General features: G+C 40.8%; 1 protein-coding gene across 1 annotated transcript; it reads right to left on the bottom strand.

The window, feature by feature from the left end:
• Positions 1-11,204: 11,204 nt before the first annotated feature.
• LOC118815131 (elastase-1-like) lies at positions 11,205-13,078 on the bottom strand. Its single transcript, XM_036581068.1, has 8 exons — positions 13,015-13,078; positions 12,790-12,893; positions 12,599-12,699; positions 12,386-12,511; positions 11,920-12,056; positions 11,593-11,738; positions 11,360-11,509; positions 11,205-11,227 (listed from the first exon to the last, which is right to left on the bottom strand). The coding sequence occupies exons 1-8, from the start codon at positions 13,052-13,054 to the stop codon at positions 11,216-11,218; spliced, it is 816 nt and encodes a 271-aa protein (XP_036436961.1). The 5' UTR covers positions 13,055-13,078; the 3' UTR covers positions 11,205-11,215.
• Positions 13,079-14,128: the final 1,050 nt, after the last annotated feature.

The following is a 14,128-nucleotide window of genomic DNA, read 5'->3' as shown; positions in this document are numbered from 1 at the left end:
CTTGGTGTTTACTAAAGACCTCCAATAGATCATATCAGTTAGGTCAGGCCTGACAAATAAAGCCATGATCTGAGTTTGACATCTTGGTGGATCTTTCAATGAATGACCCCTTGCACTGCGGGTCCCAGCCTGCCACAGACCAGGTCAGCCAATCCAGGTGAAGACTGTTTCATTGCAGCCAGGGAAAACCTAATACTAGCTGCAAATCTGACGCCTGGGTGAGCAGCATGGAAATCTGCCTGGTGTGCTGGCCTATCCGCAGGGTGATCTATTGTTTAACCACCCCTGCCTCGAGAGAGCGCTTGTCAATGGCAACATCAATGGTCTTGCTCTGTCAATGGTCTTCTAGGTCAAATAGGGGCAGGTTTAAGGTTGTGGCCAAGGTGGCATCCACAAAGTTACGTCCCAACTTCATTGGCAGCTGGGCTGGTACAGAGGAAGCAGGGGGTTATTGAGGCCCTGGGGCCCTTGAAGGAGTGGTCTTGTACAAAAAGGGCAACTGGACCATGTTCTCTACAGCACTTTCACAGCTGGATATCCAGCTTAAAGGCCTGCTGCATCAATTTCTCAAGAGAAGTGGGAGCCTCTTGAGTGGCCAGCTCATTCTTCGCCTCACCACTGAGACCCTGCTGGAAGGCAGCCATTAGCACCTTCACATTCCAACCAGACTGCGGAAATCAATAGCATAATCCGCCACTGAACGCTTGCCCTAGTGTGTTCGCAAGAGACGTGAGCCAGCCACTCATCCACAGACCATGTGGTCAAATGTATTGCATGAACAGTTTTGTAGAAGTGCATGTGGTCGGCTCACTCTCCTACGCTGGGGTGACCCATGAGAGGGCTCAATTGGTGAGTAGTGATGTTATGAATGCTACTTTGGAGGGTTCAGTGGGGTACCTCCAGGGTTGCTGCTCGAAAGCAAGCTGGCACTGCAACAGGAACCCTCTACAACATCCTGGATCCCCATCATACCTCTCTGGAGAAGGCAGGAGAGGATCTGCCCATAGACTGGGCAAGCTTGGGTGAGGGGACTCATGAGGTGGAGCCACAGTGGGCAGGGCTGGGGATTCAGCCTGTCAGGCCTCTGCAATGAGCCCTGCTAGGCCCTGCAGCTGGGTTGCTGAAATGCAACATGATATTACTGAAATGCATGTACAGTATGCAATATTTAATATCTACCATTGTCCTGTCCATAGATTTTACTCAGTCATTCTATTTAAGTGCTGTACAAGTGAGAGACCACTCTAATTTAATTTCCAGTGGGGGCTGGAGTTGAAATAAAGGACGTGTTAACTTATTTTCACTTACAAAATCAGAAACAAAACCAAAAAAACATGTCATTTGAATGTGGGTGGAGGGATTCAAACCTTTGCATATGACTGTATTGAGACAATGGGATTTCTGACAACAATGCAAGACCTGGTTGATCACCAAAAGTGTCCCCGTCAGATAAAAACTTTTATCTTTGAGAGAGAGGAGAGAATCAAGCTCTATTTATAACTTGTACTGAATGACTGTTTTATTGGAAATTTAATAAATGAAAGGTGCTCTGAGTTTTTCATGATATTGCATACTTGCATACAGCTTAGAGTATTTCTCCCTGCAATGTAAATTGTAAATGTTTATTTTGAAACAACAATAAAATTCATGAAGTAAATGATTAAATAATGTGCTGATGTATTGTTCTCAATGTTCTACAGGTCAAAATAAATAAAAAAATGAGCATTTTCAGATTTAATTTTAATTGAACATACCATCCCAGTATACTCTCATTTGGTGCTGTATAAACAATGGAACGATTATAAATAAATAAATGAATAAATAGATTAATAAATAAACAAAACAAAACAAATCATGTTATTTAATTGGACCTGATGAGTCCCATGAGTAACTCCTTTCTCAAATCTTATCAAATTCTGATGGATCATTCACTTTATATTCACTTTTCATTTTGCTATTCATTTACATAGCTTGCATGTGAGAGAACTTTCTACAGTGTGCATGAGCAGGTTTCTCAGACATTAAAGCTTTTGCCAGGAAAGATGATTAGAAAACAATGGCATGATTCTGTGACAAGGGCCATAAACCATGTGCAGAGTCAAATGGCAATTGTCATGCTGGGTCTGCTCAGAAACGAGCAGGAACTAAATCATGATAAAGTCTTACGTGAAATACACAAAGCCTGTTAGTCAAGAAAACTTCACTGAACAAGTTTTTTCATCTCCAAACATGGAGGTACTAAGGACAAGCCAAGGCTTATGTTCTATGTGGTTTATCCAAATTAAATTATAATCCTTATATTTACATGAAATGAGATTAATATGCCACTAAAATTCCACATGTTGTAGAACGTAGTTGTAAGAAAGGGGGTTCTTTGGAGTGATGCAATAGAAGAACCACTTTTGGATATCTAAAGCAGGGGTTCCCAACCACTGGTCCAAAGACCGGTACAGGGCCATAGATTATTGGGTACAACAATGCAAAGCAAGCAGGAGGAGTTGGTAGCCTGACTGCTAGAACCCACTGTTTCAGTATTATCACCAATAATATTATTATGTCAGTATTCTTAATCAAAGACTTAATTCTTCCCATTAAATTTTAGGGCATTTTGAACATATCGAACATGACATTTTGGCATACATCATGTTTAATTTTGACCCCATGATGGCGTGTAGGTTGCTGCTTTCAGCTCATGGCTAATGTAATTGAAGAAGAAACAAAGTATAAATGAAATAGACTATCTCAGCACCCTTGAAGTTTCACTTTTTTTGGGGGTGCTTTCTACAATAGAAGCCTGTACAACACAACAGGTTTAGTGAGACATGATGGTGCAAGGCATGCATAGGCTAATCCAGGCACGTCCAGTCTTATTTGCAAAGGTTTTCATTCCAAACAAGCAGGAGCTCAGGAGCTCACCTGATTCTACTTCTTTAATCAACTGGTCAGCCTTCAAACAGCTGATCATGTGAGCTCCTGCTTGGTTGGAATGAAAACCTGCAGTGACGCTGGCCCTTTGTGGATAAGACTGGACACCCCCGGGCTAATCATATTTGTTGTTGCATCATAGAAAACCGGTTTGTGAAAAGTGCTGTTAAAAATGTTTAGAATCTTTGGCCTAAAGAATATTTCAATGGATGTTTCTTTTGTAAATGAGATGTGTGAGTATGAAGAACCTTTATGATCTCTTAAAAGGCCAGTACACACATGTAGGTCCAAACTTTTATTACATGCATCTATGATTTAAGAACAAGTTTCCTAGTTTGCTTCATTATTCAATGTATTTACTTTGTAAATGACTGAGTTATGAGCTTTAGCATGTAATAAGCCTGGAATAAAGCTAAGAAGCATTTAGAAAGCTTTATTTTTGATCATGGTTAATCCTGTGCATGTGGTTTAGTTCTCAGATTGTTGTGATTGTTTACAGCTTGCATTACTTGTAATGATGTCATATGCCTCTTGTGGGGGTTTCTCATCAAAGCAGGGGTCCTGAGCATTGAGTGAGAATTTTTATACTGGGCTGTCAAGACTAAATTTAGGAGAAACCATGTTATGCATGACATAGGTGCAGCAAAATATTGTATATATGTTTAAAACGTATTTTAAATGATACAGAGGGTGTGTGGTTGAAATGCAAATCATTGTTTACAACCTCTTAAATGTGTCTTCTGAGTGCTATTTTTGTATTTAGCATCATTTTGCTTGGAAATTTTATTTATGAAAATCACTTTACACAGCAGAAAAGGTTCTATGTAAGTAGCTGATCAGAGCTCACTGTACATTACAGGAATACATTAAGCGTGATGTATAATGAATGATTATTGCTTTGCATTGTTTCATTGAAGATGTTCATTTGAGTTGAAAAACAGGTAAATTGCTTGTTAGCAAAATGAAATTTTTTGGATTGGTTGGATGGTAGGACTATTGTTTTTACAGTGTGGATAATGAATGGAAGCTAATAGCCACCAATTAGCATGACACTATTGATCATTTGTCTTCATGCGCTCTGAGAAACATTAACATTTTAACTGAATTTTGACTCCTATAAATAAGAATCAAAGCATCTGGAAGTCAGAATAACATTTCTGACATTAGATAATGTAGACGCCATTATTGTGAGAAGAAAATGCACAAAAAGAGCACAATTTGCAGGTGATGGTGTTCTCTGAACAAGGGACCAGCCACCTTATCATCATGAAATTTGTTTTTGTGTTTGTTTAAATTTCGTTGGAAAAAAGGAGGTAAGTTTCCTAATTAAATAATGAAAAAAAAAAACATTTTATTTAGTTACTGAGGCTTTGTGTAATTTTCTGTTAAATAAATCCTCCACTTATTTTACTCCATCAGTAGAATTCTTCTCATTGTTATAACTCCTGAAAGGTTTGTTAAAGCATAAGTATAAAGGTGAGATGAGGTTCCTTAAACATGTCACTTCTTTTTAAACCCTTTAATTCTGAAGGGTTTTAAAAACATATTCATTCACATAGTCCCCATGTCAAAGAACATTCTAGATTTGCACAAGAATGTTTCTCAGACATTAAAGCTTTTGCCTGGAAGAGGAGGTCAAAAAATACCAGAGCAAAGGCATGAAACTAATATGTAAAAATTAACTGGTTTTAGTTTACATTCTTAGCAATAAATATGGAGAAGTAAGAATTATAAATGCATATTGTGTAAATAAGTTATACATCTGCAAAGTTTATTGCTCAATTTCTATTTATTTCCTTTGTTTAAAAGGAAAAAAAACATAAAATATAAAATGTGCCAGAACTTTTGCGTGTGATGTGAAATACTACATTTTACAGAAACTTACCAACATAGATTTCTTTACACTGGTGGTGAAAGGAATTATTTACTATTATTTTATATTATAATTATTTATTAAGTATAAATGATCTAAAGTTGTATGACTGAAAGTAAGAACTGATGATCACATCATTATATTGTTCAATTTTATGAAAAATAAACAATTATACTAAAGCTTTCCATGAAGAACAAAAGCTTTGAGCACCACCTCTTGCCCCAAGGCCAACTTTTTTACTTTCACTTTCCTATTTGGTTCAGAAGTTGTTCTTCGGGTTACATTGTCTTGTTTCATCTATGCCGCCAGCATCAACCTTACAGACTATTACGTTGTGTTGTTGACAGGTGTCATGCTGCAGTGTGTCTAGTAGTCAATTGTGTGTATCTGTTTTGTCTTTTAGAAATTTTCCACAGTCTTCTATTCTCTGAGTGCTCTTTGGGCCAATGATGATTTTCTGCATTCTGAGCAAGAAAGTATCCAAATGTTTGGGTTAATGAATGAAAATATCCTCTACTTTCTCCAGGCCTGCAGTTGATCTCCAATAAACAGGAGTGTCAGCCCTCTAACAACCCACAGAAGCTGGTCTTTCAGCATTTCTCTATGCTCAAAGTGTGGTCTTCATTCACATGAAGACTTTATAAATGTTGTTTTCAATGATGTTGTGAATGTACCAGGTAGTAAGAAAAAGGCACTCCACAGGCAAGATTTTTGCTGTCTGTGAAGAATGCATTATGTTTGGAAAAATTGACATTTTATTTCGTCCAACCATGGGGCGGTGTACTTAACGTCTGAAAGAAATTCATCAGACTGACCGGTCTAAACCCTAGTTTCATGGGCTTAACATTTTGGCAAGCTCGCCAGGAGAAGCATCAATTCTCATTCATCTCTATCCATGAGAAGACGCTTATTATTTCTAAACTCATTTCAAGTGAACGTTTAGTTATACACACCTTTGAATGGACAGGATAATACATATTACAAATTCTGTAATTTATGGTTTCTGTTCAAGCTGTTTTGAGATGGTTATTGGTAATTATTTATTTGCTGACACTATGACCCTGACATATTTTCAGAGCATAATTAAAAGCCACCATTATCACCAGTTAACTAAGCCCTAGTGGTGCAAGGTGAACATTTCAGCAAACCATCCAGGAAAAGTATTGATCCAGGATCATTTTACTTTGCTAGACTATCCTAAAAACACAGAAGAAGAAACAGAGCTGCAGGAGCTCCTAGAGGAGGTCAGCACCACCTTGAATGAACTACAATTAGTGCATGTCTATTTGCTAATAAGGAGGAGAGCAAATGGATGTTCTACCACCGAGAATCTCAACCCTGGTCCAGAGGTAGTATTTTCCCTGCTCTCAACATGTGTGAGTGAAAGTGCGTCGGTTACAGCAGGAAAATCTAGGGGGTACTCCAGGACCAGGGTTGAGATTGAGAACCTGTGTTCTACAATGAATAAATCTTCACCTAAGCAGTTGAACAAACGTAGGTTGTGACTATATCTTTATTACCATCTTCTTCCAGATCAAACAGCAAATCAAAGAGATCATAAAGAAATCAAAGTGTCTTTTCTCCACATTGTAGACCCTTAGATGTTACAGACCCTGAATAATGTAGAAGATACTAAGAAAGCTCCTCAAAATCTTACATCACTGCCTCATCTTCTCTGCCTTCCCCACACTTCTCTTATCATTTTTTGAACTGTCCTTGTATGAGTGCAAGGAAGCAAGAATCTATAAATGATGAAGAGGCAGATAACAATAAGCTGGAGAAAAGACTGAATGACTTATGAGATAAAATGACATGATTTTTACAAAGAAGACACAATTCTTTAAGACAGCTAATGTGCATGTGATTGTCATGACTCAGACCATCTGCAATAATAAAAGTAAGGACAACAACTGATTAGGACAAACTGATCAGAATTAAAATTGCTTTTGTGACCACTACAGGTTACTACGCGTACTTGGTAATGCTTTTTGGCCTTTCTGTTGCCCCTTCCGTTTTCCAAGCTTGCATTAACAACGTTCTATTGGACAAGATAGGGAAATTCTCTATAACACATAATGATGACATACTCATTTACTCCCCTGACTTTAAGATTCACATAAAACATGTTTGTTCTGTCCTAGAAACGCTTCTAGAAAACAATCTGTTTGTAAAAGTTCCATTTGCAGTCGGTAGCTTTTTTGGGATATGTCACTAGCTCCGATGGGGTGGTGATGGATGACCAAAAAGTAGAAGCAGTGGTGAATTGGCCTACTCCTACATCTGTGGAAGAGCTACAAAGATTCCTTGGGTTTGCAAATTTTTATTGATTGGTTTTATCCTAAATTTTAGTAGTATCGCTGTCCCTCTGACCACATTACTGAGGGGTAATCCAAGAAAATTGACCTGGACCGAGCAGGTTGAGGAAACTTTTCTAAAATTGAGAGAAGCATTAACTACTGCCCCTATTTTAAAACACCCAGATCTCTCAAAAACATTTATAGTAGAAGTAGATGTTTCAGAAACTGGAATCAGGGCCGTGCTTTCTCAAAGATCTGGTAACCCACCAAAACTTTGACCAGTGGCCTTTTATTCCCACCTGCTCACACCTACAGCAAGAAATTATGGGATAGGAGACCGTGAGTTGCTGGAGGTTAAGATAGCCCTAGAGGAATGGAGGCATTGGTTAGAGGGTGCTAATCACGCTTTTGTTGTACTCACAGACGATAACAATCTAGAATATTTGCGCAATGCTAAATGCCTTAAAGCTTGCCAAGCTAGATGGTCTCTTCTTTTCTATATTTCAGTTCAGTATTACTTATCGCCCTGGATCTGGAAATACTAAAGCCAATGCACTTTCTAGAATGTATCATGAAGACACATTAGAGACAGATCAGTCAGAGAATAAATCCATTCTTCCTCCTCATGTGAACATAGCATCTATGTGTTGGGAGATTGATGATGGCGAGATTGAAAGGGCATTAGAAAATTGTCAGGTACCCAGTCAGTGTCCCCCCGAAAAGCTGTATGTCCCAAGCCAGTTCCGCAATGGACTCATTACATGGGCACATTCCTCTCTCACCTCAGGTCACCCCGAGGAAACACACACTCAGCAGTTATTGCCCAACTGCTATTGGTGGGAAAGCATGAATAAGGACGTTCATTCATTTGTATCTTCCTGCTCTACATGTTCCCAGTGTAAAACTCCCAAGACGTTGCCTGCTGGTAAACTCATTCCTTTGCCTGTGCCTGTCAACCCTGGTCCCACATAGTAATAGACTTCATCACCGATCTCCCTGAATCTCAATGGTTTACCACCATCCTCAATGTGGTTGATAGATTTCCATCAACTCAACTACAGGACTAACCCCTTTCCAGTGCATTCTGGGATATCAACCTCTTACAGCACCTTGGACAGGCGTGACAACGGATGTTCCAGCAGTCGTCACCTGGATGAGAAAGAGCGAGAAGGTCTGGAAGGAGACATATCAGAGAATCGATGTTGCATCGCCACTGTGGAATTACCCCTGTTTACCAACCCAGAGATCACGTGTGGCTGTCAACTAGAGACTTCAGAGCCATTGAGGGAAGTAGAAAGCTTCAACCTAAGCACATTGGTCCATTTAAGGTGCTTGAAATAATAAATGAGGTGACATACAAGCTTGATTTACGCCCCCCAACCCCTGTTTTTGAGTCTCATGCTCATTTCATGTTTCTTTGTTAAAACCTGACATTTCAGGGCCTTTGGACAAGGCTACACTGGACGTCACCACAACCCCCACCAGGGGAGATAGACAGAGAGCGCATTTATGCTGTCCATCGGTCACTGGATTCCCAGGGATGTGGAGAAGAGCTCCAGTACATCATTTCTGTTACCTGTCATTGTCTGCTGTCACCAGGTTTCTCTTGTTGTTTCAGCCCTTGTAGATTCTGGCGCAGAGGGAAACTTCATTCAGTCTCATCTGGCAGAACAACTACAGATTCCTGTGGAGGCCCTAAACACCCCATTGCGTATAGCAGCCCTGGGTGGACGTCCTGTAGGGGCTGAATCTATTGCTACAAAGACTGAACTGAACTGGTGCATCTGGAGACCAGCACTCTTCAAAGTGAACTCTCCTTTTTTAAAATGGCTACATCAGCAAGTGACTGGCTACATCAGCAAGTGCACTGATGATGTTACTGTCTCCAAACTCATCACTACACACCCCAACCAGAAGCCATGGATGACTGCAGAGGTGCGCATGCTGCTGAGAACCCACGACAAGGCTTTCAAGTCAGGGGGTAAGGCAAGCCTCAGGATAGTGAGAGCCAAGCTTTCCTGGGCCATCAGAGAGGCAAAGCGCACCTACTCAAAGAAAATCCATGAACATTTTCAAGACACTGCTGACACACTGCGCATGTGGCAGGGCATCCAGGCCATCACCAACTACAAGACACCTCCACCTGCTTGTGACAATGATGCCTCCCGTCCAGATGCGCTGAATAACTTCTGTGCTCGGTTTGAAGCAAAGAACACCACAATGGTGAGTAAAACCACACCCCCTCCAGATGAACAGGTACTGTTTCTATCCACAGCTGATGTGCGGAGAACTCTACACAGATTCAACCCATGAAAAGCCCCAGGATCTGACAGCATACCGGGCAGAGTGCTCAGAGAATGCACTGAACAGGCTGTTGTTCGCACGGACATGTTCAACATCTCTCTGAGCACTGCTGTCGTTCCAATATGCTTCAAGTCCACCACCATCATCCCTGTGCCCCTCAGGGCTGTATGCTTAATCCACTACTGTTCACTCTGCTGACTCATGACTGTACTGCAAAGTACAGCTCAAACCACATCATCAACATAGCAGTTCCACGATGGACTCATTACATGGGCACATTCCTCTTTCACCTCAGGTCACCCCTGGGAAACACACACTCAGCAGTTATTGGCCAACTGTTATTGGTGGGAGAGCATGAATAAGGACGTTCATTCATTTGTATCCTCCTGCTCTACATGTTGCCAGTGTAATACTCCCAAGACATTGCCTGCTGATAAACTCATTTCTTTGTCTGTGCCTGTCAACCCTGGTCCCACATAGTAACAGACTTCATCACCGATCTCTCTGAATCTCAATGGTTTACCACCATCCTCAATGTGGTTGATAGATTTACACGTGGTGTAAGATTCATCCCCTTTCCAGCACTCCCTACTGCTTTTCAAACGGCAAAGACTTTATTCAATCAGGTTTTTCATTATTTTGGTATTCCAGAGGACATTCTGTCTGATAGAGGTCCTCAATTTACTTCCAAAGTCTGGTCAGTGTTTTTTGAACACGTAGAGGTCTACGTCAGCTTAACATCCGGCTATCATCCACAATCTAATGGACAGTCCGAAAGCATTAATCAGGAGTTAGGAAAATTCCTAGGATTGTTTTTGTTTCAATAACCCTTCAGATTGGTCAGGATTTCTCTTGTGGGCAGAGGTAGCCCAAAGTTCACTGATCAGCTCAGCTACAGGACTGACCCCTTTTCATACAAATACAAATCCACCAATGACATGCAGGAAGACAGAGATGGCATGTATCTTGGCTTGATGAGATGAGAGTCATGTATGATCTTTTCTTTAACCCCAGACGGTTAATGTACTGTTTCCAACCATAAGGTTGCAAACCTCACTATTGCTGCCATTGCATAGATAGCAGTAGAGGTACTCATGCTGCTAAAGGGGTTGTATTTTTGCAGTGATGTAATGTGAATAGTTAAATTCTCTCACTGCAGCACACATCAGTAACTCAAAGCTAGCATCTGCATCATTCATAAAACTGGCTATACTAATTAGCACTGGGGTTGGCACTGGTCGTCTTAGCGAGCCAGTCTTGAAGTATTTATCCAGAATTGCCGATCTCTATGAGATGAATCTAAGAATTTCTGAACACTCTCATCTCAAGTGAACATTTAGTTTAATCAAAAAGAGGTGGTTTCTGAAGATTTGGAGGCCCTAAGTACTCACCCCAAACATGTGCTTTTTTATGCAAGAATACACAATAAATTCATGCATAAATAAGAAAATCTATAGACTCGCAGTATATTGATTTATTTCAACAGTACAGGGCCTCCTGCTGGCTCAGGGGTTCTGTGCTGCTTATACCACATTTGTAAGAAAAAGGCAGCATAAACACAGGTATCAGAGTCACAATGCATTGTCAGAACCTCTTGCATTTAGAGCTCTGTTCATGAATACAGCAACACACCTCAAAGAATGCGATAAAAAGACGTGTTCTTTAGGGTTCAAACTTTATTGATTTAATTTGTGGGTAACACATATAGATTGGAATTTAATAGGTAAGGATAGGTCAAATCAAAAATTCAAAACTGTTGGTAGAACTCCTTCCTCTCCTTCTCAGGAGAGTGTACTCTTCTTTCGTTATGTTCCATTTACCCTGTGATCTGAAATAAAAATGAAAACACAACATAATTTAATCAGAAGAACTGACTGATTGCAGTCATTGCCAAAATTGGATAACTAATGTAAAATAATTGTTTTACAATAAACATCAACAATATCTATTATATACTTACACCCTGCACCCAGGAGAGGTAGGCAGACACGCGGGTAAAGACGGTGGGTTTCCTGATGGTGTTGCAACCAGCAGTGGACACAAAGCTGGTGAGTCCATGGACTACATACCTGCCACCAACCACACAGTTCAGGGGACCACCACCATCACCCTACAGTGAGACATCATGAGATTAGCACTTCTTTCACAGAAATACAACAGATAACTGTATTGAGAATAAGACATAGCTCTCACATTGCAACCAGCAGCAGTTCCTGCACCGCCAGCGCAGATCATGCTGGTTTTGACAGTAGCGCCCCACCAGGTGCTGCTACTGCAGGTAGCATAGTCGACTGAAGGCAGTGAAGCCTGTTTCAGCTGAGCAGAGAGATAACCACCAGCTAGGAGAAACAGAAAGGGAGGAAACCGGCTTAAACTCTAATCTGAGTATATAATCTGAGACTTCAAGTGGCAAAAAAACATAAGATCATGGCATCCATCAGCCAAGGCTTGCTATCATAAATGGAAGTAGAGATAACATGAATTTCAGTGTTTTTGTTAAGATATAGAGGTGTTGCTCACTCTGTGTGACTCCCCAGCCGGTGACATAGCAGGCTGTGTTGCCAGCGAGGACCTGGTCTACAGGAGGCAGAGAAGCCAGCTGCACGTAAGAGTTTAGGATGGCATCGGAGGCCAGACGGATCAGGGCAATGTCATACCTGATGTAAGAAGAAGAACATTGATCATTTACAGCTTAGTGTATTTAATTATAGTGTACTTAATCATCTACATAAACCTACACAGGTCTCCCATAACTTGTCAAATACCCTCACATAAATTCTCCAATGCCTTTTCAATACAATTGAAAACAAACCCTGATTTGGTATATAAGATTTTGTCATGGTTCTTTTGAGTCCAAAAAGTTTCCAGTGGAAATCATGAGAGATTATAGCAAAACCATGCAATATTGTTAAACGTCATTTCCTATAATGTGATTTCTCCTTTTGATATAATCAACACAGCTCAAATAAACAAGAAACAAACATACCCAGCAGCCAGATCGCGCTTCCAGCCAGGGTGGATGTAGATGGCACTGATTCCAATGTACTGCTCCTTGCCACTCTCAGGTAGAGTCAGATCATGATCACCAAGGACAACAACGGACACCCCAGTGCTAAATTAGAGAACAAAAAAGAAAGACACTGTTCAGTGTGTGAAATTTAAGACTATAGGTTAGCAGTGGTTGCAGGTGCTTGCTTACCCATCCACACACTGAGCGGCAGTCAGCACCCAGTTCTTTTTGATCAGCACTCCTCCACAGTAGTGGTTGTAGCATGTTCCACTCTGAACTCGCAGTGAGACCTGTGGTAATGAACATGAGAGATATGTTACTTGGAAGAGTATGTTTTTTAGCATCTGCAAGGCCTACATTTCATACATCATTGTATTTACCTGCCAGGGCCAAGCATTGGGAATGCTTACTGAACCACCAATCACTCTGTTCTGCCCTTGCCCCTGTCCGGCTTGATTAAAGGGGACGACAGACTGACCCAGCACTGCCATAATGGAGAAAACGCACAAAATCAGACAAATCAGCTTAAGACAAATAAACAATTCAATCAAGTTTAATAGACCTGCAGTTCAGATAAATAAATGCACAGTTCAGTCAGGACTTACCAAGTGCTGCCAAAGTGGTGAAGTAGAGGATTCTCAGCATCTTTGCAGATGTTCAGGATGATGTGCAGAGCAGAAAGTTTTGAAGCCTTTTATACAGTTAGGAATGGGGTGGGGTTGGATACACTTGACTACATTTGGCCAATGGTCATGGGACTTTAACATAGCAGGCAAAAAAATAAACAAAACAAAACATCACCCACTTTTTTTCCCTTAAGGAAATCAAAGTTAAAGTGTAGGTATTTGAGAAATGTCTTTGCCACTGTGCACGTATAATCAACTTTTGGGAACCTGTAGTCGTTAAGGCAGTTTGGGCAGTCGTTACAGATACTCAAGTGAAACCGGTTTTAACACCTGACTGGATCAAAGAACTCTGTCTTGTTTTGCCAAGTTTTTTCCAAAATTATACTTCTTCAGCTACAATGATACTAGTAGGGCTTAATCATAGTTAATATGAGTTTTGCTTGGAGAAACCACCTCAGTTACCTGTAATGGACATCTTCTGAAGCTCAATGGATGACTAAAGGAAATGTTAGGAAACCTGATCCCATGTCAGTTAAGGGGCAAAATATTTTATTTGATCACAGCAATTAAAAAATCAAGCTCAATAGAGTCACAACATTACACACATAGAGAAAAAACAGTGTCCTAGATCATCTGGTAACAGAGTTATGGAGTAAAATATTTTATTTGACATAGCAATAAAAAAAATGTGAGTCATTTCCGGGCATCCATGGAACCTTATCGCATGCTCTAAAAGCAGCAAGGCTGCCTCCCAGGCTGATGGTCGTCTGGGTACTGCAATAAATTTGCAGGCCTTGGAAATCTGGTCGACCACAACCATATTCACCATGTTGCCCTGTGACATGGGCAACCTGATGACGAAATCCAGGAAGATGTGGGACCAGGGTCGAAATGGTATGGAAAGGGGATAGAGCAAGTCTGCTGGTCATGTATTAGTTTCCTTGCTCTGAGTGCATACCCGGCAGGCCGCTATGTAAGCACTTACATCCTTCTCCATCCTAGGCCACCAGAATCGGCTCTGTAGGAACTCAAGAATTTTAGCTTGGACACAGGACGGAATGTACTGCTGACCTGGGGGTCCTACCCCTGGATT

The sequence above is a fragment of the Colossoma macropomum genome, unplaced genomic scaffold, assembly GCF_904425465.1.
Source record: "Colossoma macropomum unplaced genomic scaffold, Colossoma_macropomum, whole genome shotgun sequence".
NCBI lineage: Eukaryota > Metazoa > Chordata > Actinopteri > Characiformes > Serrasalmidae > Colossoma > Colossoma macropomum.
Note: the sequence above shows the minus strand (reverse complement) of the source record. Positions and strands in the feature narration are given on the sequence as shown.